The 25501-nt window shown below is 42.5% G+C and overlaps 1 protein-coding gene across 9 annotated transcripts in view; it reads right to left on the reverse strand.

Moving 5' to 3' along the window:
* Nucleotides 1–25501, reverse strand: part of LOC125462329 (ankyrin repeat and fibronectin type-III domain-containing protein 1-like) — a 753498-nt gene that overhangs the window by 192934 nt on the left and 535063 nt on the right. For 5 of the 9 annotated variants that reach the window (XM_048552254.2, XM_048552256.2, XM_048552258.2 and 2 more), the window contains one exon: nt 23674–23799. The exons of the other annotated variants lie outside the window; for them this stretch is intronic. In XM_048552254.2, coding sequence (XP_048408211.1) covers nt 23674–23799 — 126 coding nt within the window. The remainder of the gene's footprint in view (nt 1–23673; nt 23800–25501) is intronic. 9 annotated transcript variants of the gene reach the window in all.

Genomic DNA, 25501 nt, shown 5'->3' on the forward strand with positions numbered 1-25501 from the left:
ACATCCCCAGCTGGAATCCACACCTGTACACCCCCAGCTGGAATCCACACCTATACACTCCCAGCTGGAATCCACACCTATACACTCCCAGCTGGAATCCACACTTGTACATCCCCAGCTGGAATCCACACCTGTACATCCCCAGCTGGAATCCACACCTGTACATCCCCAGCTGGAATCCACACCTCTACACCCCAGCTGGAATCCACACCTGTACACCCACAGCCGGAATCCACACCTGTACACTCCCAGCTGGAATTCAGACTTGCACATCCCCTACTCGAATCCACATTTTTACTTCCCCAGCTGAAACTCTCTCTTGTACATCTTGGCCTAAAACACACAACTGTATATTACAGGGCGGAATCCCCAGTTCTTCTAAATTAGCTAGATTTCACCAGCAATAAATAGAGAAACATGTTTCATAAACAGAGGCATAAGCAGATGTTGTATGCTAGAAGCGTACTTTCATTTCAACTCGCAAGCAATATGAAGCAATACTGTGTCCCAGAGATATAGTTTGCATAGTCACATGAATGGCAGACTCATACTGCACTCATCTGCTGTTAGTTTCCTCAAAGAGTTGCCAGAGGAAGTGGTGGAGGTTGGTATAATTACAACATTTAAAAGGCATCTAGGACCTAGTTAGTTGAGGATGATTTGGACCAAAGGATCTGTTTCCATGCTGTATAGCTCTACAACTCTATGACTACAACTGTAGAAAACAGGCCTCTCCCTAGGTGACAAACAATGACAATCAGCTGCTAATGATTTACCTTTCTTATTCTCCTCTCTATGTGCAGTTATTATCATTAGTCTTCAAGAAGATTTAATAAGTAGAAAGCCTTGCATTCATAAAGCAATTTTCAGGATCACAAAGTGTCTTAAAGTACTTCTGAAATGTACTCACTCATGTTACTTAGGAACATGGGAGCCAATAAGTGCATTGTAAATTTCCATAAACAACAAAGAGACAATAACAAAATAACTTTTTGTGATATTGATTGAGGAATAAATAATGGCCAGGGCATTGGGCTATATCTCAATCAAAAAGCCGGAGACTGTGGCCAGTGGATATGTGAAATAACAAAGAGAGACAGAGACAGAGTTAATATTTCAGGTCCGTGACCTTTCATCACAACTGGAAAATGTTAGAGATGTAATAGATTTTGAGCAAGGGGTGTGTAGGACAAGAACAACAGGAAGATCTGTTATAAGCTCGAAGACAGAATAAATTGATTCACCTAAGTCTTAGTTGTATGGGATCAATGGAAATGTTGAGGGGGGAAAAATATAAACCAGGAAACAAGCAATTTGCCTAGAGCGAGTGGGTTACTGTCTGAAAGTGATAGTGAGGAAAAACAAAATTCATGCACAGAAGAGGAAACAAAATAATGGGACAGAATTTAGACTGAATTTACTGACCTACAGAGCCCAGAAGACTGTAAAGTACCTGACTAAAAATTGAAGCATTATTCCTCAAGTTTGCATTCAGCTTCACTGCAACAATGTAGCATGCCAAGAACAAAGATGTTAGTGTGAGAACCCCATCAATTACGCATGGAACAGAATCCTAAGTTAGAAGAAAAAAGAAAGCATCTTCAGAAGGTTCTTCTGTTTGAAACATTGCATCATCAGAACAGATTTAACAGAGATAGAGGAACTCAGAGAATAGAATGAAGACCTTACAAGATGTAGACTGTCAGAAAGTATAATAATATCTGTAGGAGTCATTGTGGTCAAAATGAATACTAGTTGATAGCCTATAGCTGGAAAATGTGCAGAGAAGTTAAGGAAGGGAGAGAAAGGAAGAATCAGAAATGACCACATGAAACTAAGAGAAGGGTGCCATGAGTTTTTTTACAGCCAATCAACATGGTTCATAGGCCTTGGTTTAACATCTCATCTGAAAGGTGGCACCTCCAGTCGTGCAGTATCCCCTCAGTTTTGCACTGGAGTGTCTTAGAAAACATAAAGGTGGATAAATCTTCAGGACATTGTGGGAAGTTAGGGAAGAATTGCAGTGCCGCGGCAGAAACATTTGTATCACCTATAACAATGGGTGAGGTGCTGGAGGACTGGAGGGTGGCTAATGTTGTGTATTTATTTAAGAAAGGCGGTAAGGAGAAGCCTGGGAGCTACAGTTCTGTGAATCTAATATCGATGGTGGGAAAGTGATTCTGAAAGATAAAGTTTACATACATTTGAAGACATAAGGAACAATTATGGATAGTCAGCATGGATTTGTGCAAGGAAAATTGTGCCTCACAAAGTGGATTGAAATTTTTGAAGAAGAAACCAAAAAGATTGATGAAGGTGGAGCGATAGATATTATTTACATGGACTTTAGTAAAACATCTGACAAGGTTCTGCATGGTCGACCATTTAGTAAAGTTAGATCATATGTGATTCAAAGAGAGCGTGGTGGTGGAGGTTTGTTTTTCAGATCTGTGACCAGTGGTGGTCCACAAGGATCGGGACTGAGTCCGTTTTTGTTTGTTATTTATATAAACAATTTTGATGAGAATTTGGGAGACATGGTTAATAAGTTTGCGGATGACACCAAAGTTGGTGGTATCGTGGACAGTCAAGAAGGTTCAAGGACTATGAAGAAATCTTAATCAATTGGGTCAATGGGGTGAGGAGTGGCAGAAGGACTTTAATTTGGATAAATGCATTTTGGCAAAACAAACAAGGGAAGGACTCATACAATTAATATCAGGGCCCTGGGAAGTGTTGTAGGACAGAAAGACCTAGAGGTTCAGGTACACAATTCTTTGGAATTTGTGTCACATATAGACAGGGAGATTAAGAAGGCATTTAGCTTGCTTCTTGCTCAGACCTTTGAGTATAGGAGTCGGTTGCCATGTTGAAGTTGTATGGTATATTGGTGAGGCATCTTCTGGAGAAATATGTTCTGGTTGCCCTGCTATAAGAAAGATATTATGAAATTGGGAAAGATTCAGAAAAGATTTACCAGAATGTTGCCAGGAATGGAAGGTTTGAGTTATAATGATAGACAGGAAGATCTTCTCTGAGGTGTAGAAGGTTGAGGGGCAACCTTATTGGGGTTTATAAACTTATGAGGGGCATAGATAAGGTAGAGAGCAAGGGTCTTTTTCCTGAGAGTGGGTGGTACAGCATATTTTAAGATTAGAGGAGAAAGATTTAAAAAGGACATAGGAGGCAACTTGCTTTACACAAAGAGTGCCAGAGGAAGTGGTGGTTGCAGGTACTGTTACAACTTGTAAAAAATATTTGGGTAAGTACATGAATAGGAAGGGTTTGGAAGAATATCGGCCAAATGCAGGCAAATGAGACTAGTTTGGTTTGGGGAACATCGTCAACATAGACTAGTTGGGACTGAAGGGAAATACTTTTTTCACAAGAATAATTGTGGAAGCCTCAAAATCATTTTCCCAAAAAGATGTAATGGAGGTTCAAATGAAACTTTCAAGACTGAGATTGGTCAATTTTTATCAGATAAGAACAGCAAGGGATATAAAGCAATGGCAGACAAATGGATTCAGAGATAGTAGGAACTGCAGGTGCTGGAGAATCTGAGATAACAAGGTGTACAGCTGGATGAACACAGCAGGCCAAGCAGCATCAGAGGAGCAGGAAAGGTGATGTTTTGGGCCTAGACCCTTCCTCAGAAATGGAGGAGGGGAAGGGGGTTCTGAAATAACTAGGGAGAGAGGGGGATGCGGATAGAAGATAGATAGAGGAGAAGATAGATAGAGAGGAGACAGACAGGTCAAAGAGGCAGGATTGGAGCCAGTAAAGATGCGTGTAGGCGGAGAGTTAGGGAGGGGATAGGTCAGTCCACGGAGGACAGACAGGTCAAGGGGGCGGGATGAGGTTAGTAAGTAGGAGATGAGGGAGGGGCTTGAGGTGAAAAACGAGGACATCTCAGATGTTCAGGAGTGGAATACCTCATACTGGGAACAGATGTGGCGGAGGCAATGGAATTGGGAATGGGGGATGGCATTTTTGTAGGAAGGTGGGTGGTAGGAAGTGTATTCTAGGGAGTCGGTGGGCTTGAAATGGATATCGGTTTCCAGGTGGTTGCCTGAGATAGAAACAGAGAGGTCCAAGAAGGGGAGAGAGGTATCAGAGATGGTCCAGGTGAACTTAAAGTTGGGGTGGAAGGTGTTGGTGAAGTGGATGAACTGTTCCAGCTTCTTGACCAAGCACAAGGCGGCGCCGATACCATCATCAATGTAACGGAGAAAGAGGTGGGGTTTAGGGCCAGCGTGGGTACGGAACAGGGATTGTTCCACATAACCTACAAGGAGGCAGGTATAGCTTGGGCTCATGTGGATACCCATGGCCACCCCCTTTGTCTGTAGGAAGTGGGAGGAATTGAAAGAGAAGTTGTTGAGGGTGAGGACAAGTTTGGCTGAGGTTGTCAGTGGAGGGCGACTGGTCAGGCCTGCTGGACAGGAAGCAGAGGGCGGCCTTTTGGCCATCTGCATGGGGAATACAGGTGTACAGACACTGGATGTCCATGGTAAAGATGGGGTGCTGGGGAGTAGGGAACTGGAAGTTTGGAGGAGGTGGAGGGCGTGGGTGGTGTCACGGACGTAGGTAGGGAGTTCCTGGACCAAGGGGGAGAAAATGGAGTCCAGATAGGTGGAGCTAAGTTCGGTGGGGCAGGAGCAGGCAGAGACAATGGGTCAACCAGGGCAGGTCAGTTTGTGGATTTTGGGAAGGAGAAAGAAGCGGGCGGTGCAGGGTTGGGGAACGATGAGGTTGGATGCTAGGGGTGGGAGGTCACCTGAGGTGATGAGGTTGTGGATGGTTTGGGAGATGATGGTTTGGTGATCAGCGGTGGGGTCATGATCAAGGGGGTGGCAGGAGGAAGTGTCAGAGAGTTGGCGCCGGGCCTCGGCGATGCAGAGTTCAGTGCGCCATATTACAACTGTGCCTCCCTGGTCTGCGGGTTTTATGGTGAGGTTGGGATTGGGCCGGAGTGCTGCATCTTCTGTGGGGGAGAGGCTGGAGTGGGTGAGAGGGGTGGAGAGGTTGAGGCGATTGATGTCACAACAGCAGTTGGAGATGAAGAAGTCGAGGGAGGGTAAGAGGCCTGGTGGTGGTGTCCAGGAGGAGGGGGTGTGTTGGAGGCGGGAGAAGGGGTCAGTACGAGGGGGGGTTAGGCTCACAGTTAAAGAAGTAAAGAAGCCAATGTGGACTTCACAACCTTCAAAATCTCCCCTGCCCCACCGAATCCCCAAACCAGCCCAGCATGTCCCCGCCTCCCTAACCTGTCCTTCCTCCCACCTATCCCCTCCTCCCACCTCATCTCCTACCTACTAGCCTCATCCCCCCCCCCCTTGACCTGTCTGTCCTCCCTGGACTAACCTACCCCCTCCCTAACTCCCCACCTACACTCATCTTTACTGGCTCCATCCCCGCCTCTTTGATCTGTCTGTCTCCTCTCCACCTATCTTCCCCTCTATCCATCTTCTATCTGCTGCCCCCTGTCTCCCTATTTATTTCAGAACAACCTTCCCCTCCCCGATTTCTGAAGAAGAGTCTGGGCCTGAAATGTCAGCTTTCCTGCTCCTGCTGTGTTCCATCAGCTCTACATCTTATTATGGCAGACAAATGGAGTTGAGTTATGGGTCAGCAGCTACCTGATTTATTACATATTTGCAATTCACCAGGTTTTTGCCAACATAGCCATTCATGTGACATACATGCAGATGGAATATGCTGGCAGCCTAAGGTGTTCGCCATGGTTCAATTGCTCTCTGTAACCTTGTTGCATATAAAATAATTGTAGTACTTGCAAAATGGAGGAATATTGGGTGAAGTACTGGAAGCTGCATGGAGGGTATTAGATGCAATGGAATTGTACATTAGTGAAAGACACCGGGAGAGGAAGCTAAGCATATTTTTGTTTAAAATGGTAAAAATCAATGAGAATTCTAAGAACCTCATAATGATGACATTTTTAATTCTGTAAATCTAAGTTACATATAATGTCCTCCAGATCTTTTCTCTTGCAACTTATTAGTCCCACAACCTGCGCACACGCAAACACATTAGAGCAGGGATCTTTACTTTCCACTTTTAGTTCAGTTTCATCCTGCAGCACTTGTTACATAACAAACTATTTGGGAGCCAAATAAAAGTGTTTGATAATGAGGATGGCATCACTGAGAGTTTATTAATTTGTAAGGGATAGCAGCTGTGATTGTTTAGGAAAGCAATATGTTAAAATTGTTAGAGCGTCCATGACAGTAATTACATGCAGCGAAATGAAATCTATTGAATTAAAACAGACAAGTTGTGGGTCAGAATTTCCACAAATTGCCACTTGTGTCTGTGAATGATTCCCTTCTCAGTAAGACTTTGTGCTGTCATTGAACACTACTCATTCCCTGCTGCCTTGATCTTTCCTGCAGCTTCTGCTGTATTTATGCTCCCTAATGATACCATTTCAAGCTTCACTTCCTCTTATTTTGTTTCAATATTCTCCCCTCCTTTCCTATACACACAGACTCTGGTTGGAAGAGAGTTTCACATATGCTGGAATGCAGAACCCTCTAGCCATCTAGCCCAGTTCCACTCTGGAAGAGCATTATTGCTTTTATTTCAATGACGTGCCTCGATTTTTCGATTGTTCCAATGTTGCTGAGGCTAGGGGCATTCACTGCCATTGTTTTGTCATGACTGCTCATAGTTGACTCTCTTTCTTCAATACCATGCCCTGAAAAGACATTGGTGAATATAGAATCCTGTGTTGCTTCATTGTTATACCTAACAAGGCAGTTCCACAGTTTGCAGATGGCTGACCAGGAGTGTCTCCCGATTGCCATTAACATATGTTGGAAGGATATACAAGTTGACATTCAACTTTTTTGGTTGCATTAGCTGAGGGGGACTTAAGCCTGAAAGATTTGCTCCAGGGACAGGGATGCCATGCATCCACTGAACAACAAAATCTCCTCATTAGTTGACCACTGGAGATGTTTAAAGATGACACATTGTGTACCAATTCCCCACACAGCATGCCCAAAAGCAGATGGTGTGGTCATTGATTACACATCAATGGACTAGGCATTACGTCTCTAACTCCTCATTACTACCCAAGTGGCAGTTTAATGTCGATATCAACATGCCATATTTGCCAGATTAACATCCAGAAACCTGGGACCTCAATGTCAAATCCATCAATCTGCACCATTACTTGGAGTAATTTGAACAGTAGCTGAATCACTAATTCTTGCTCTGCAGCACTGCCAAATCAAAATTACCCCATTGAATGACTCTTAACACTGGGTCTTAGCCTCTTGACTCCATTTAGCAATGTATACGTAGAAGTGAGCTAAAGTTATTGGCTTATTATACACCTATTAAGTATTGCATGTTTTATAAATCCCGAGCAATGCAAAAATGACACTAGTTTCTAACTGTGCAATAGGCTTATATACAAGAGTTTCAAGATTTCAATGCAATTACTGAATGCCTGCACTCATGCTTATCCCAGCCCTTGTTTCGAAGAGCAACTGTGATGGGTGATTTCATAGTTAAAGAAACAGATAAATGTTTCCCTGGCTGCAGACATGAATCCAGGATGGTGTATTGCTTCTGTGGACAAGGATGTCACTGCACAGCTGCGGAGTACTCACATGGGGAAAATTGAAAAACAGGAAACACTGCAGTCCATATTTTAACCAACAACATAAATAGAAAAAAAAAGGACATGTTCAGCAGTCAGAAATTAGAGGTCTTAGAACCTTTAGCAAGCCAGTACCATACACAAGTAATTATAAAAATACGAGAATAAAACAGATGATTGCAAAGCTGTAAAGTTAGTATATAACGGTGCATTTTAGATTCTTGGGACAAACTCTGGGGAAATGGGAACTATATAAGCTACACAACTACACAAGTTTTGAATTTGAACACAGCCATGACTGAGTTTCCTGTAGCTGATTTGCTCCTGTTATTGGGAGCATTTAAACAAACTTCGTAGGGGTTTGGGAACAAGGGTATAAGATCAAACAAGAATACCAAAGTGCCTTGAATTTTGGGAGGGATAAAATACACAAGAATAGGGAATAGTAAGTTCATAGGTGGAGTCAAAGTAAGAGAGAAAGTAATGAAGTCTAATTTAGAGTTACTGTTCATGCATGTGAATGCATGAAGTGTGGTAAATAAGATTAGTCAGTTTCAGGCAATAATTAGCAAGTGGAAAATGATGTAGTAGTTATTAGAGACCTGGTTCAATGAGGACAGGACTGGGTGTTAAATTTTCCTGGATACAAGGTGTTCAGGAAATGTAGGAAAGCATGAAAAGTGGGAGGAGTAGCAGCATTAAGGAGAATTTTGCAGTTCTGGAGGAAGCCCAGGTCAAGGACAGATCAATTTAATTAGACCTAAAGAGCAAAGTAAATTGCAAGGAGGTGCAAAAATTAAGTAATTATGATGGGGCACTTTCATTATCCAATTATAGGCTGGTTAATAGCCATGCAAGGGAAGAGTGGGGGAAGAGTGGGGAAAGAGTTCCGAGAGTGTTTTCAATAGAATAATTTACAGCAGCATGTTTCCAGTTTATTGGGAAAGGAAGCACTGCCAAATCCTGTTCTTCGGAAGAAGAAATATATCAAATGTCCATGGAAGAATATTTGAGAGCTCATCGTACCATAATAATCAGAGGGATTTTAGAGTGGTTAGCACTGCCACCTCACAGAGCCAGGGGCCCAAGTTCCATTCCACCCTTGGGTGACTGTCTGTGATGAATTTGTGCATTCTCCCCATGTCTTTGTGGGTTTCCTCCGAGTACTCCAGTTTCCTCTCAATTGAAAGACATGCTTGATAGGTGGACTGGCTATGCTCGATTGCCCATAGTGTTCAGGGATGTGTAGATTAGATGGATTACAGGGGGATGGGTTTGGGTGGGACGCTTTGAGGGTTGGTGTGGAATTGTCCATAGTGTCTAGGGATATGCGGGCGAGGTGAGTGGGCCATGAGAAATGTACGGTTACCGGGATAGAGTAATGGGATGGGTCTGGGTGGGATGCTCTTCAGAGGGTCGGTGTGAATTCGACGGGCCAAATGGCCTGCTTCCACACTGCAGGGATTCTATGATTCTCAGATCTGTTTGACACAGTCAAAGCAATATGTTGCATAAGTGAGGTAGAACATGTCACATTTTGGATTTGTTCTCAACTATTACATTAATAAGGTCAACAGTAATTGTGAGGGAGTCTGTGTATTTAAATATAACTTCTATCTTTTGAGCCAGACCTTTACAAAAATACATGGAAAGAAACAAAATAAGGAAACATAATAGATAAACAAAGACAGGAAACTGACTTCTCTAATTTCTATGGGAAAAAAAACAAATTGAGGTTTTGGAATCCAAAATTCTGGAAAACTGAACCTATTTAAAAGAAATAAATGGTCACAGATCTGTCCAAGCTGTGCAGAAGCAGTTTATGAGTCCATTTGTCCGGTATAGGTAAAGTGAAGCACTGAAGTAGGCAGGTTCAAAACAGAAGCCAAGAATAAATTGCCACGACTGTTTCTGTTTCTTTAAGATGATATTTGTGAGCCTAACCCAGAGAGACTAAGATGGTCATGATCATGTCCATGGAACTCGGATAAATTGTGATGTTATCTGGGGAGTAGACTACAGATGCAGATGCAGACAAGTTGAAATTGCATGTGAGGAACACAAAGCTAGAAGGATTTTGTGACTGGGTGTAATCACCAAAATATGAATGGACCAATTTATAAAGTTTGTCTTAGCTGAATATGCAATTTAATGTATTAATTTTAAGATTATATTCAACCATAATTTGCCATTTAGTTGAGCTCACGTTCATTCTAGGTGTTAGAGTAGTGTTGCAATGGTAGCTAGCATTTGCATTATGGACTCTTAAGGAGTAAACATTCTCCTGTTTTACACCATTGAAATGCCTGGATTTATTCCTTTAACAAGTATTTGTGATTACAAAGTTTGCCTAAATTTATGCATCTCTACTAAGATCATAACATAGTACACGGTATGTTTCCACACACATCTTACATATTAGCCTTCAACCTGAAGTCTTTACAATGGAATAGGATATTCCGTGGATGAGACACACTTGCTATGTCAAAATCCTAATTTTATTGTACTCCATTAAGCTTACACAATTGCTATGCTCAGTCTGTTGGTAAATGGCATTGTTGAGGTATAAGCCTGAGAACTATGGTCGCTGTCCCATTAGAAGGCACAGGCTAACATTTCATTAATGTTGCTTTCCTAGAATTAACCCACTTGACTATTGCTGTTTATAGTTAATGCTTTTTGGATAATTTTGGAGATAAGTTTTCACTCTATACTTCCTCAAAAGGAGTTAGACCTACCTACAATCCAGGTAAAGCAACATAATATGCCCAAAATAACGGAGAATCCTTTCATGGACTACGTTAACCATAGGTTCAATCTTCTAGGTACTTATACCTAAATCAGGTTGGGATGAAGGTCAGGCAAACTGTACAAAGAGCATATATCCACTATACAACATGACTGTTTAATGTCATGGTAACAGATCAGAATCTCAAATTACTTGTGGTCATTTAAGGTTTTAGCAAAGATTTGTAGCTCAGGTTGTGGGTGAGGTTGTTGACTTGCTTGCAAAGCTGGCTTGTTTTCGTTCAGACATTTTGTCACCATGCTAGGTGACATCATCAGTGAGGCTTTACATGAAGCAATGTTATTCATGGCTCCATCAGAGGCCTCACTGATGATGTTACCTAGCATGCTGACAGAACTTCTGAAAACAAGCCAGCTTGGCAAGCAAGTCAACAACTGTACTTATGGTCATCTTAAACTTTAATTCCAACATGTGTTTTTTTTGAAAGAGGTCTGCTATAGCCATAAGATGACGGTGGATGTAACTTCAGTGATTGTCTGGCAGAGTCCTGTATAGATGCATGGAACATCACAGTGTACATGGGCAGAGAAACTTCAAACTAAACACAAAAAATCAAGGGACAATGTGAGGCTGATTACCCTGCCTTGCCACTATTCCCAAACATGTTTGTGTTTTACACTTCTGATATACAAAGAAACAGATTAAAAACAAACTGTAAAAGGTGGTCTGCATGTGTTAATGGCCAACATGTTTGCTTATGGACTAAACAAGATAATGGAAGGGAATATATGAACAAGCAAGGCAATGGAACACACGATGAGTGGTGGGACCGTAGGAAACACTGAGAATCACAGGGGTCTTCATATGCATTAATACTAGTACTTGAAGCTATCAGGACTAGTGGAATAAGTGGTTAAGAAGGCATAAGGTAGACTGGCCATTATTTGTTGAGACACAAGTTTAAGAGCAGGGAGGTTATGCTGTAACTGCATAAAATGCTGGTTAGGTCACAGCAAGAGTATTAATTGTGCAGTTTTCAAATCCACTTTACAGGAGGGAAGTGAAGGAAATTTGTTTCACCCAGAGGGTTGTAGGAATCTGAAACTTACAGCCTGTATGGGTGGTAGAGCCAGAAACCCTCATAACATTTAAGAAGCATTCAGATGTGCACTTGCAACACCAAGCCATACAAGGCTACAGAAAATGGAATAGTTAGGTGGAGAGATAGTAGGAACTGCCGATGCTGGAGAATTTGAGATCATTTTCTGAATAAGGGTCTAGGCCCGAAACGTCAGCCTTCCTGCTCCTCTGATACTGCCTGGCCCATTGTGTTCATCCAGCTCTACACCTTGTTATCTCGGAATAGTTAGGTGTTATGATTTTCACCACTGCAGACACAATGGGCTGAAGGACCTTTATTTGTGCAGTATGCCTTGATGACTCTATGGTCCTAGTGTGTTATGGCGATCACAACTTGAGAACTGCCATTAAAACCTACTACATTGCTCATAAAGGAGGGAATATATATTCTCCCATCCTGACTGCTGCTAGCAAGCCATCATCAAAAGGAACAAGAACAAAAGAATTTCAATTAACCTGCAGAATCAAGAGATAAAACTTCTCAACTACCAACGTCAAAGCTTCTGATACATTCCAATAAAACAGCCATAATAGTCTACAACATACATTTTAGTCAACATCTCAAGAGACTGATCTGTATATCTATTTTTTAAAAACTTTGCTTTTCTTTGGAATCACCTTTTATTCCTAATCTGAGTGTATGCCCGAGATAATGGGAACTGCAGATGCTGGAGAATCCGAGATAACAAAGTGTGAAGCTGGATGAACACAGCTGGCTCCTAAGATGCTGCTTGGCCTGTTGTGTTCATCCAGCTCCACACTTCGTTATCTCTGAGTGTATGTCTGTTGTCATTATTTCTGCTCATGTTTAACAGCTTATAAACTCACTCTTTTGTTAATTCAAGAAAGCAGGTTCTTTTTAATATATAAATTTACTTGATCTGGCAGAAAACAATTCTAAAATGACCAAGAAGGTAGTTAAATAATAAGGGGGAGCCAGTTCACCCCAGAAATGGATAAATTGGGTTACATGATGGTCAGTCACTGATCATATTCACACAAGGATTTCAAAATACTTTTAACAAAATAACATAAGCTTAATACACAAGAGAAAACAAAACAAAGCTATAAAAACTGTTTGGAAAGACATATATCAAAAGAGATTCAACACTTCCTTTCCCAGCAATGTTCCTTATAGGCACTCAAGTCCGGTGAAGTATAACTCCTCTCCTCACTTTAAAATTTCTTACTCAACTGCTGAGTTTACAAGAAATTCCTTTTCTTGACTTTTTGCACGTTCATCAGACCAAATATTCTCCATCTTTAGCAGAGGCACATAGGCACAGGCTAACTCATTGACGTTTCTTACTGAATGCCAAGAGAAGCTAAGGTTTTTTTTTAAGACTGATCTGCTTGGACTGTTAAAATAGCTTAAGATTTCTTACTAGCTCTAATAGCCTAGAGACTGCCAAAACTAAAACTGCCCTTCTGCTGGCATGGGCCTTTCCTTTTTCTGAACCAAATCTGTTTGAGTCCCTATCCTTTCTTTTCATAGGTCATACTAGCTTAATTTGGAAGACATTCCAGCAAGTATCTTGCCAGTTAGTTTATCTAATCACTTAAATTAAATTACATGTGTCTGTAGAAATGCTGTTTCAAACTCATTGTTTTAAATATCTTTCTATCCTTTTCAGTGAAACAAGATACCTCACTGAACGAAAACCTCTAATGCATTCACTTCTACTTCTGAATCCAAGTTCCGAAATAATAACAATATATGATAAACCGTCATCACACTTGAAAATTTAATGCTGAGCTGCCATTTTGAGCACTGCAATCTATGTGGTGTAGGTACACACATAATTTCATGAAGTAAAGGAAAAGTGCTATATTTCCAGGTCAGGAGCATGTGCAACTTAAAGGGCTAGTTAATTGGGACTTGATTTATTGCAGCAATTTTTCAAAATCCTGTACAAACGGTGAAATTGAAAAAAAATCCCTTTTAAGTTCAACCTCAGAAAAAACACTTTGTTTCATGAACAAAGAGAAATAGCTCGACAGCAATCAAAGAAGATAACCTACAAAAAATTCTGTGTAGACTGGCAGCTCTGATTCCTAAAACAATATGCTTTAGATAAGTTGCTATAGCAACTGCATCACTTCCAGCAGCTCTTTAACTCTGTCCTGACTGATGTGAATTGTATCAACAAATTTAATGAAAGACATTTGTTACAAGTAATAATCAACTATACACCAGGCAATCTTTATGATCTTCGTTTCCACACAAAAAAATAGACCAGGGAACTAAATTTTCATAGGTTCATAAATGATGAGCTTAACTTTCTTTTGTCTTTATGAAATAATAAGTTTTATGTAGCATGCCATCATACTTGGAGGTGTTTGAATGCTATGCTCCCAGGAGAAAAGGAGTATTCACAAATTAAAGCCACAAAACACTGTAAAGAGGAATGAATAATCAGTGGGCATTACTTACACAGGAGAAAATGGCAATGTTAAGCTATTAACTAAATAAAGAAACTCCCGAGTATCTGTTCCACAGATTCCATACTTACTTCACACGCACTCAACAAGACATTCTTCATACACTAACACCCCTCACCAGACCTGATTTCTCCCAACCACCCTAATGTAACCTGAACGCTACCCATTTCCCACTGTACCTCATACCCAGCTGGCACTTACCCTTACTCCAGCATCCTTCCCCAAGCACACTACCCTCTATCCAGCTGTCACTTTACTTACTTTGCATCCTAGAACACTACCACATATCTGTCTGGCTTCTTATCTCTGGCACTCTGACTCTCTCCTCAGCTGGCACCCTACTAAGCTGGTACCTAATTTACCTGACACCCTATTATTCTGCTACCAACTCCTACTCATCTGGTATCCTACCTGTGGCACATTACCCTCTCCCCAACTGGCATCCCTCCTACCTGTCATCCTACATACCTAGCAAGCTACCAACTTGGTATTCTACTTATGTGGCATCCTACACACCTACACATCTGGCAGACTTTCATCCCAGCACCTTAATAGCGAACTTAACTTACACACTTACCAACAGCAGCTGTCAAAACGTTTGTTAGTACCTTCAAATTTCAGAATATGGCAGCTGATTGCTGTGAAAAAGGGCATGTTTGCCTTTCCCTGTCAGTTCTGCATTACGAGAGTACTGTCAGCTGGGAAGTATAGCTCTGTGTTTCTGAGGGAGCCACAATTGGAATCATCTCTCAGAAATGCCAAATTCCCTTAAGGTTTCCCCTCTGCATGAGATTGCCACTCTTTGTAAAATATTACCTACTATCTAACAATTCCTGAGCACTGATGGTACTGTTTTAATGAAAATAATTACAATCATCAGTAAAATAAACCAGATCTTTTCTAACAATTTTTCTGAAATAATTTTGAACAATCTTGATTTGGGAGAGCTGAAAGCAGTTGAACTAAACCAATAACTTCTTAGGGAAAATGGAAGGCATTCTTATTTAGAGATAATGGGAACTGCAGATGCTGGAGATTCCAAGATAATAAAATGTGAGGCTGGATGAACACAGCAGGCCAAGCAGCATCTCAGGAGCACAAAAGCTGACGTTTCGGGCCTAGACCCTTCATCAGAGAGGGGGATGGGGGGAGGGAACTGGAATAAATAGGGAGAGAGGGGGAGGCGGACCGAAGATGGAGAGTAAAGAAGATAGGTGGAGAGGGTGTAGGTGGGGAGGTAGGGAGGGGATAGGTCAGTCCAGGGAAGACGGACAGGTCAAGGAGGTGGGATGAGGTTAGTAGGTAGCTGGGGGTGCGGCTTGGGGTGGGAGGAAGGGATGGGTGAGAGGAAGAACAGGTTAGGGAGGCAGAGACAGGTTGGACTGGTTTTGGGATGCAGTGGGTGGGGGGGAAGAGCTGGGCTGGTTGTGTGGTGCAGTGGGGGGAGGGGATGAACTGGGCTGGTTTAGGGATGCAGTGGGGGAAGGTGCTACACTTGTCCCCACACCTCCTCCTTCTCCCCCATCCCAGGCCCCAAGATGACATTCCACATTAAGCAGAGGTTCACCTGCACATCTGCCAATGTGGTATACTGCATCCACTGTACCCGGTGCGGCTTTCTCTACATTGGGGAAACCAAGCGGAGGCTTGGGGACCGCTTTGCAGAACACCTCCGCTCAGTTCGCAACAAACAACTGCACCTCCCAGTCGCAAACCATTTCCACTCCCCCTCCCATTCTCTTGATGACATGTCCATCATGGGCCTCCTGCACTGCCACAATGATGCCACCCGAAGGTTGCAGGAACAGCAACTCATATTCCGCCTGGGAACCCTGCAGCCATATGGTATCAATGTGGACTTCACCAGTTTCAAAATCTCCCCTTCCCCCACTGCATCCCTAAACCAGCCCAGTTCATCCCCTCCCCCCACTGCACCACACAACCAGCCCAGCTCTTCCCCCCCACCCACTGCATCCCAAAACCAGTCCAACCTGTCTCTGCCTCCCTAACCTGTTCTTCCTCTCACCCATCCCTTCCTCCCACCCCAAGCCGCACCCCCAGCTACCTACTAACCTCATCCCACCTCCTTGACCTGTCCGTCTTCCCTGGACTGACCTATCCCCTCCCTACCTCCCCACCTACACCCTCTCCACCTATCTTCTTTACTCTCCATCTTCGGTCCCCTCCCCCTCTCTCCCTATTTATTCCAGTTCCCTCCCCCCATCCCCCTCTCTGATGAAGGGTCTAGGCCCGAAACGTCAGCTTTTGTGCTCCTGAGATGCTGCTTGGCCTGCTGTGTTCATCCAGCCTCACATTTTATTATCTTGGCATTCTTATTTATATTTTAGAAATGTTTGCACTCTGGAGCACTTTGGAGCCTCTCCCAGTGATCTGCTGTGCTGTCTGTTTAAAGCTCATCCTGACAGACTTCACTATCATCTCCCCGTTTCATGTGGGCTGGAAAGCAGACTGTTCTCATTCACTATGTGAAGCATAGGTTTGTAAAACAATGAACCTTTTATATATTGCACAGCATATAACAACCACTGCAAGAACGAATGCAGAGTCTTGTTCGTCTGAATTTGAAAAGTAAATAAAAAATAGTAAACTGCCCCATATATGTTTTTTAAATCTTAATGATTTGCTCAATCACTGTCATATAATGTAAAAACAAAGTCAATAGCAAAGTTTTAACGAAAATTATAGATGGAATTTTACAAGAGCTTGAATGACAGGGGCAGAAGTTTGTAGCAGATTGGTGCAAGAAATCTGTAAGACCTATCTCACTGTCATGTCAATGAATTGCCGAATAAAGAGGATTGTTTCTTGTTAAATGCCTTAATTAAGTGCACATCTCATCTCATTAATATGCAGCTATCTTAATAAATGCACCAAACAAACAAAAGTCAAGAATTTTCAGCAAAGAAGTCAAAGTGGGGAACGGACGAATTCAGCTTGCCACTGTTTGTGGACAGTCTCATGTTGCCCAGCACAAAACACTACTTCAAGGCACGATTCAAGGGGGCCAGCCTCATCCATCCCTAATTGACAGACACTGATTCCGAGATTCACCTACCCTTCCAGATTCTCATGGCATCTCTCTGATCCACTTGTAGGATACATCGGGAACTGAGAGCTGTATTGCAGAGCTGATGCAAGGACAATTTGCACACATGAAAAGGCACCCAATTCACAGATTAGACCAGGCTACATCTCAGGGCTGCTTGCTTGCTCTCATTACGCTCGTTCACTTGGACCAATTTAATGGACAGAACATAATCTACTCCCTTGAGCAGCCTAAACAGTCAGCCCTGAATGAAAAGTGTCCAGACGCCTGACAGATGCCTGTACATGTTTGCAAATCCATTACTCTATTTCCTGGACTTGCCAATATGGGGCCAGAGGACTGTCTGTGGCCACTCCCTGGACTGCAGAGACACAGATACCCCTGATTGAGAACACCTCAGCAGAACACTGACTGGTCTGGTATTGGGGGTTGCCCTGGTCTTGCTGTGCTGGTACTTCCAGAACGACAGGTGTCTCCGTGGAGTTACATGAGGATTATTTTGCTAAAGCTTTGAAACTTGGATGTGATGCATGCTGACTGCACATATATTGTGTTTGCTGTGTAAGCTACTAGTACATGGTCAGGTGTGAGATTGATGTAACTGTACAGAAAGATGTACGCCTCCTTGACTGAGGCTGCAGACCAGCTCGGCAAGCTGCCTGATTGCGTGACTGCACTAATAGTCATGGCAAGGCAAGGCATGGTAGCTGTGAGCTTGCAGGTAGGTGCTAAGTGAACGAGTGTTCCTCTTTGTACATGTGGACAAAGTCCTTGATTGCCTTAAGCACCATGTCTTTTCTTGCCTGCGACTGAGCAGGTTTCTAATCCCAAGCAGTGGTCTGGGTGTGAAATAAATTATAAAATGACTGTTCATTCTGGCAGCAAGCTGGATTATTTTAGTTATCAAAATTCTGAAGCCCTGATCATCCAGATCCCCTTTCTGATAATCCTTCCCACAAACTCCGTAGGCTTCACGCCTTCTCAGGTCCCAATTCCTGAAAACTGGAATCTAGTACCCAAAGAGTACACACTATCACCTTCCATTGTGCAGAAAGTATACAATTGGAAAGAAAATAGCTGCATCCAGAGTCAGAGTGGGCAAAGTTAATATCTCAACTTGTGAGGGAAGTGGCTACATGACCCGATGATGTGAGACACTTCAGAGGATAAACAGCAAACAACTTCGTATAAATGAAATTGTTTTATATACAGTGTACAGTCACCCATACCACCAAAGTGTCCTCAAAAGGTTTTTTTTCCCTTTCACTTCCACCAAGTCTCAGTGTTGTCCCAGGTTTGGTAGATGAGGTGGAGGAAGACTATTCAGCAGTGGAGTCCTTTGGCCTTGGGGATCTAGTTGTGCAACCTTAGGGCATTTGTGTCTGTACAGTTCAGATATAGCAGGGGTCTTCTTGCCAGAGGCAAATGGGTGCCCCTTGGCTTCAATTTCAACAGCTGGATGGGAGCAGGCGGGATGGAGGTGGAGGACCCAGCCATCTCTGAAGTGTCCTATAAGTAGGCTTCAGAGGAACGTGTCTGGTTCCTCCTCCAACTAGCTATCTCCTGGCACTGACCCATCTCTTTCTAAGGAAGGGGCATCTGGACTGCATGCTAGGTCCTCCAAACCTCAGTTACCTTGCCTTTGGTCCCGAAGTCAATGGAGCACCAGACCTTGAGGATGCTGCAGCTGCTTCTCCTGGCAGCCACCAATCTATCCAAGGTTGACTGCATGTTTGGAGCAGCTGGGTTGCCCTAATGTAGCTGCACTCCTGAAGCCTCTGTACTCTGAGCCATTGCATCCCTCAATCCTTTCTGTCATAACCGTTCCTCCTTGTACATGTGGACAAAGTCTTTGATTGCCTTAAGCACCATGTCTTCTCTTGCCTGTGACTGAGCAGGTTTCAGATCCCAAGCAGTGGTCTGGGTGTGAAATAAATTATAAAATGACTGTTCATTCTGGCAGCAAGCTGGATTATTTTAGTTATCAAAATCCTGATATAAAAACTCTCTCCACATATTTCACAATAGTATTTGAATTTATGATCACTTTCTTAAGTTGTGGGCAAAATGATGTTTTCTCTGTCTTATTTTGTTAAAAATGGAATACTGGCATTTAACACTTAAGTTGAACTTGTCTAATTCAAAACTAACCTGGGTAGCAGTGTCATGACTCACTGGGGTAGTGCACTACTAATTAAGCCCCACTATTTCTGAAGTCATCACAAGTGTAAAATGATTTAATCAAACTATCCGCTGTCCCAACTTTCCTGACTGATGAACTCGGGTTAAAAGAAAGCTCTCACAATGTTTCTGTACTTAACAGGAAAAGAGATCTTTATTGTGAACAAATTCTTTAACCAATGGCAATTAGCAAATATCAATAAATAACTATAACTTAAACATCATCTTTCACAAACAGACAAACACAGAAAGATAAACAAGGCATGAATATTCAGGGGAGAAAAGGAAAACAATTAGAGAAACCACAGTTCAAAGGAACTAGGCTAGGGTTGAGCTCTTGGAGATAATGGGAACTGCAGATGCTGGAGATTCCAAGATAATAAAATGTGAGGCTGGATGAACACAGCAGGCCAAGCAGCATCTCAGGAGCACAAAAGCTGACGTTTCGGGCCTAGACCCTTCATCAGAGAGCTGATGAAGGGTCTAGGCCCGAAACGTCAGCTTTTGTGCTCCTGAGATGCTGCTTGGCCTGCTGTGTTCATCCAGCCTCACATTTTATTATCTAGGGTTGAGCTCTTGCTTTCTTTTGGTGTCTTCCAATTCCTTCTAGTTCTTTGCTATTGGCACATGTTTGTTTATGCGCTTATGTTCTCTTTCATTCACTATTTGAAAATTCATGTTTCTACTATCTTTGAGGGTGTCTTATCCTCCTTCAGTGGAGATTTTTAGAAAGGTAAGTAGCAGACAATTAGCTGTTACTGGAGACCTTCTGGCACCACCACAGATAAATAGGCATAGAGAGAGATTTCTGGGATGTTTTGGTTTTACAGGCAGGATGTTTCTCTGCTGCATTGGCCCCACATAAGCCATAGAAACCTGGCCAAGAACCAATCAGAATGTTGTTGTCAACCAATTGTCCTTCTGGTTCAGAACCCATCAGCTCCTTAATGTCTGCTTTTGCTCTTTTTGTTCCACAACTCACAATGGACTCCACTAAATTAGTCTTTAAAACTGCAGCCATAACTTTGCATTGCCTCCTTGGTTGAAAGCAATACGTTCTCTCTAAATCCATAGTCCAAAACTAAAGGAAGTAAAATGATGTGGCCTCTACAATAGCAATGCTGGTGTGTTAGCACAACAGATTAATGTGCACAGGCCCTGATCTACCATTAAGGAATTCAGTGGCAAGAATGAATGCAAGGGCCATTTGAACAACATCGACATCGATGACAGAATTGCAATGTCTGACAGCCAGACAGAGGAACAGAGAAAGAAGCCAAGAAGTGGGAGTAAAAAAAGGTAAGAGAGCGAGAGAGAGGCACGGAGGTAGATAAAAGATCCTAAATGTCAAAACAGGAGAGAGAGATTAGAAAAAGCCACAAGGTTAGAGAAAAGGGTATTTAAGCAAAGGACAAAGTCTGATTTTTAAAAAATGGAGAGTGTTACATGGGAGATGATAGAAAGAGAGAGAGAAAGTAAAAAATTCATACAGGACAGAGCCTGTGGTTTCTTAGGAAGCCACTTAACAGCTCTTTGTGTTGACTCGACTGTCTTACTGAAATATTATAATAGGGTAAAAACTGACTGCTGTGAAATAATGTTTGAAGTCCACTTTTATTTATTCTTTGGCTGAAATTTTGTAATCTGCTGTTTAAAGTGTTCAATTAACAGCGTCTGCTGCATGTGCAATTCATTTGTGGGCTGCCACGCAGCTGTGAAATTTTACTGACTTCATAAAAAAGAAAATAGCAGCCGAATGCTAAATACGGGTCCTGGGGCTCACCCCTGAGACACATCTGAAATCATTTTCCACCATAAACACCCATGCCATTTCTTTAATGCTGATCATTGTTACTATGCCTGTGGTCGGAAGGCTCTTATAGTGATATTTTACTTGTTCTCTTATCTGTTATTGGGCTGTTTGCACACTGCATACAAAAAGTGAATGAATAGTTCATCCATCTTACAACAACAAAAGTGCATAGTGGGAACAAGGGCAAAGGCAGAAAGATGAGGTGGTCTGCTCAGCAATATTCCTACTACCCTTAGTTTAAGGCGCTAATTTATACCAGGCTCCTGGAGTGCAAATGTATCAATCTCCTTTGCCTAGCGAACAAAAAGACGCTTTGAGTTAATGAGTAGGAGAATGAGGATAAGACTACGGCCCAAAACTGTCCGGGATCAGTCATTGTGGACATTGAATAACATTGAGTGGCACTGCAGGGCAAAGAATGTCAACACATTTATGGTTTCTACGCAGTGAGACTGCAAAGGAGATGGGTGTGAAAATGTTGGCATCTCACACTGCTATAATTTGGAAAACCCCCATCAAATTTACATTTGTTGATGAGCTTGGCCTGTAATAAACAGAGAATTCCACACTATCAACCCTTTGAATGTTTCATGTACAACATATTACATTTCCCTTCTGTTCTATACCAGACGCTAACTACAGATAGACAGACTAAAAATGTTCACTTTTCCAGCATAGTTCCATTGGTGAGGATATAATTTATATGAAGTAGTGTTACATAACCATTCTGATTGGTTATAGGTGCTATTCATTCAGTCATCCCAAAGCATATTTTCAGTTCTTTAGTGATAATGGGAACTGCAGATGCTGGAGAATCCAAGATAATAAAATGTGAGGCTGGATGAACACAGCAGGCCCAGCAGCATCTCAGGAGCACAAAAGCTGATGTTTCGGGCCTAGACCCTTCATCAGAGAGGGGGATGGGGTGAGGGTTCTGGAATAAATAGGGAGAGAGGGGGAGGCGGACCGAAGATGGAGAGAAAGGAAGATAGGTGGAGAGGAGAGTGTAGGTGGGGAGGTAGGGAGGGGATAGGTCAGTCCAGGGAAGACGGACAGGTCAAGGAAGTGGGATGAGGTTAGTAGGTAGGAGATGGAGGTGCAGCTTGGGGTGGGAGGAAGGGATGGGTGAGAGGAAGAACAGGTTAGGGAGGCAGAGACAGGTTGGACTGGTTTCGGGATGCAGTGGGTGGAGGGGAAGAGCTGGGCTGGTTGTGTGGTGCAGTGGGGGGAGGGGACAAACTGGGCTGGTTTTGGGATGCGGTGGGGGAAGGGGAGATTTTGAAGCTGGTGAAGTTTGAGCTGGCCTCCTGCAGTGCCACAATGATGCCACCCGAAGGTTGCAGGGGCCTCCTGCAGTGCCACAATGATGCCACCCGAAGGTTGCAGGAACAGCAACTCATATTCCGCTTGGGAACGATGCAGCCCAATGGTATCAATGTGGACTTCACCAGCTTCAAAATCTCCCCTTCCCCCACCGCATCCCAAAACCAGCCGAATTCGTCCCCTCCCCCCACTGCACCACACAACCAGCCCAGCTCTTCCCCTCCACCCACTGCATCCCAAAACCAGTCCAACCTGTCTCTGCTTCCCTAACCTGTTCTTCCTCTCACCCATCCCTTCCTCCCACCCCAAGCCACATCTCCATCTCCTACCTACTAACCTCATCCCACTCCTTGACCTGTCCGTCTTCCCTGGATTGACCTATCCCCTCCCTACCTCCCCACCTATACTCTCCTCTCCACATATCTTCTTTTCTCTCCATCTTCGGTCCGCCTCCCCCTCTCTCCCTATTTATTCCAGAACCCTCTCCCCATCCCCCTCTCTGATGAAGGGTCTAGGCCTGAAACGTCAGCTTTTGTGCTCCTGAGATGGTGCTGGGCCTGCTGTGTTCATCCAGCCTCACATTTTATTTTCAGTTCTTTACCTTGTCAGTGCGAGCTTTGTGCTTGAAAATTTGTTGCTTAATCATAAATATTCATTGTTTTGCATTTTGTCTTATTCCAGTTGATTTTGATGCCAGTTAATTGTACACTCAATTAATAATTGGAGATAGCAGTGGTTAACTTCAGTCTTCTTCCAACATAGCTTCGTGTCATGTATGCTATGTACTATTGTAAAATACACTTCTGGGTCTCATTAACATATATATTTGGTTAACACATAAACGTATAGCAATCACAGGACTCTCCAATTTTGGAAAGCACCAAGAAACAAGGTCAACACCGCAGCATGCCAGTCTCAATATCTTTCAAAACTGTTAAATTTTCATGTTTTTATCAAAAAGAAGAAACAAAACATAAAGTTCATAGTGTGGACCGTGAGAATTAGAAGAAAATTAAGTTAATCCAGACAAAGCGACATCATTCTTGGGTTTTGAAACCATGAAGATTGTGCGAGCAAGCAGAGACTGATAAGTAACATGGAGTTTCACAGATTTGTGATCTGAGAAAAGTTAGAGTTAGAGCAGGAAACAGTCCGATAAGTCTTGATCAGTAGAAATCTAAGAATTAGACAGATTCATTAGGAGACTGGATATTCGGAGTTTAGAAGGAATATAAGAGGAAAACTGAAAGCAGCAGTGACCACAGCAGCACAACATGAGAAGTGAATGTGTTTCAGCATGAGGGAGCCTCCGAAAAGATCATACTTACCAGTCTAAACTGAGAGATCGTGGGCGGGGGCAGGAGAGGGACTGCTCATTCACTGCACTCTCGTGCTGACTGTACCTTTCCTTGTGGCAAAACCGCTGAGTCAATTTCAATTTACTGCTTTCGAGCCTGATAAAGGGAGGGGAAAGAAAATAACTATTGTTAAATTAAAAACATTAAAATGAATAGCAGACAAAATAACGAGACATAGCATGTGTTGTTATCCAGTTCTGGGTTGTGACAGAAAAATTAAAATTTTCGTGAGGGATATTTCCCATCCCAAGAGGTCAGAATGCTGTGAAGACTTTGCAGCATTCAAATTATGTCCTGCTCTAATCCATTCTCTGCCAAACTATCAATTTCTTTAGCTATTAACTCCTTTGTGACAGTAGTCATTTGCCTGCACCAAGATCACATAAGAAGAAATCAAATCTTATGTTTCTCCATTCTCAGGTTTTGGTTAATCATTGTGATTTTTTTTTCCCGATGAATGACTCTGTTCAAGGAGTATAAATAAATCCATGGTAGCTTGGAGAGTTAGGTTTTCAGCTTCAGCATATCTCAGCAAAAACTTGCATTCGGCTTCTGGGCTGGGGAAGCAACAAAAAAAAATCAATGTTTTTATGCTCAATTAGCTTCCAGTGATGTTAGATGCCATTAACATATACAGCTATATTGTGAAAGTTGAATGGCTGATTTTCTTCAAAGAAATCATCAATAAATGCCACTGCAAGAGACCTATCCAGGAATTCTAACTATAGAATATGCCCTGTGAAATGTGAATCAAATCTGAAGGCCATGTCTAGACCGCATCTTGAGTACTCTCGTTGGGTTGTGATCATTAAGATGACTCACTGAAGCACAAAGCTCGCACAAAGTTTCAAAACTATGATTATGAGGAAAGGTAAGACAAATGTAAGCATTTCATGTTGAACGGATTTGTTTGTAAGATGATCTTGTTGGTCTAGATAAACTAAAATAAAAGATATCAATCACGAAAAGTTGGCTACAGATTGGCAAGATGATATGGTAAGCAAGCTGAGCATTAGGTTTTTTCTAGATGGTTAGAATTGAAAAGTTGAGAAATTATGTTAGATTTGTATCAAATGTTGGTTAGACTACACTTGGAATACTGTATGCAATCTTTATCATATTAATAATAGGATACAGAGACAGTGAAGAATAAGCAGAGAAGATTTATAAGGCTGATACCAGAAAGGCATGGATGTATGTCAGAAAAAAATTGTCAGGATGGGTTCCCCTCCTTTTGAAAAAAAAGAAGGCTGAGAGACCACCTGCTAGAGGTATTTACAATTATTAAAGTTTTTGCAGAGTGGATACAAAGAGAGTATTTACTCTTTGGGCAAGAGCATAACTAGCAGTCATCTACTTAAAACAGTCACCAAGAAATCCAATAGCAAATGCAGAAGAACTTCTGCACTCAAAAAGTGATAGAATGTGGAATCACTACCATTGACACTGGTTAAAGCAAACAGTGCTGCTGCATTTAAGAGGAAACTGGATGAGCATATAAGGGAGAAGGAAGTAGATGGTCAGGCATAAAAGCTGGCATGGGCCATATTAACTCATTGACTGACGGATGTTTTCAGCACAGAAAGAGGCCAAGATCCAGAAAAGATCTGACGACACTAATCCCATTTTTCCGTCTCTGGTGCACAGTCCTGGAGTATACAGCAATACAAGTGAATATCTAAATTCTGAGTTTCTGACAACAATCCTTTCAGGCAGTAAGTTTCAGACTCCCAGCACCATCTAAGTGAAAGATTTCTCAACTCTCCTCTTAGCCTTCTACCCCCTATTAAATCCATAT

Source organism: Stegostoma tigrinum, chromosome 23 (assembly GCF_030684315.1).
Source record: "Stegostoma tigrinum isolate sSteTig4 chromosome 23, sSteTig4.hap1, whole genome shotgun sequence".
Classification (NCBI taxonomy): Eukaryota; Metazoa; Chordata; class Chondrichthyes; order Orectolobiformes; family Stegostomatidae; genus Stegostoma; species Stegostoma tigrinum.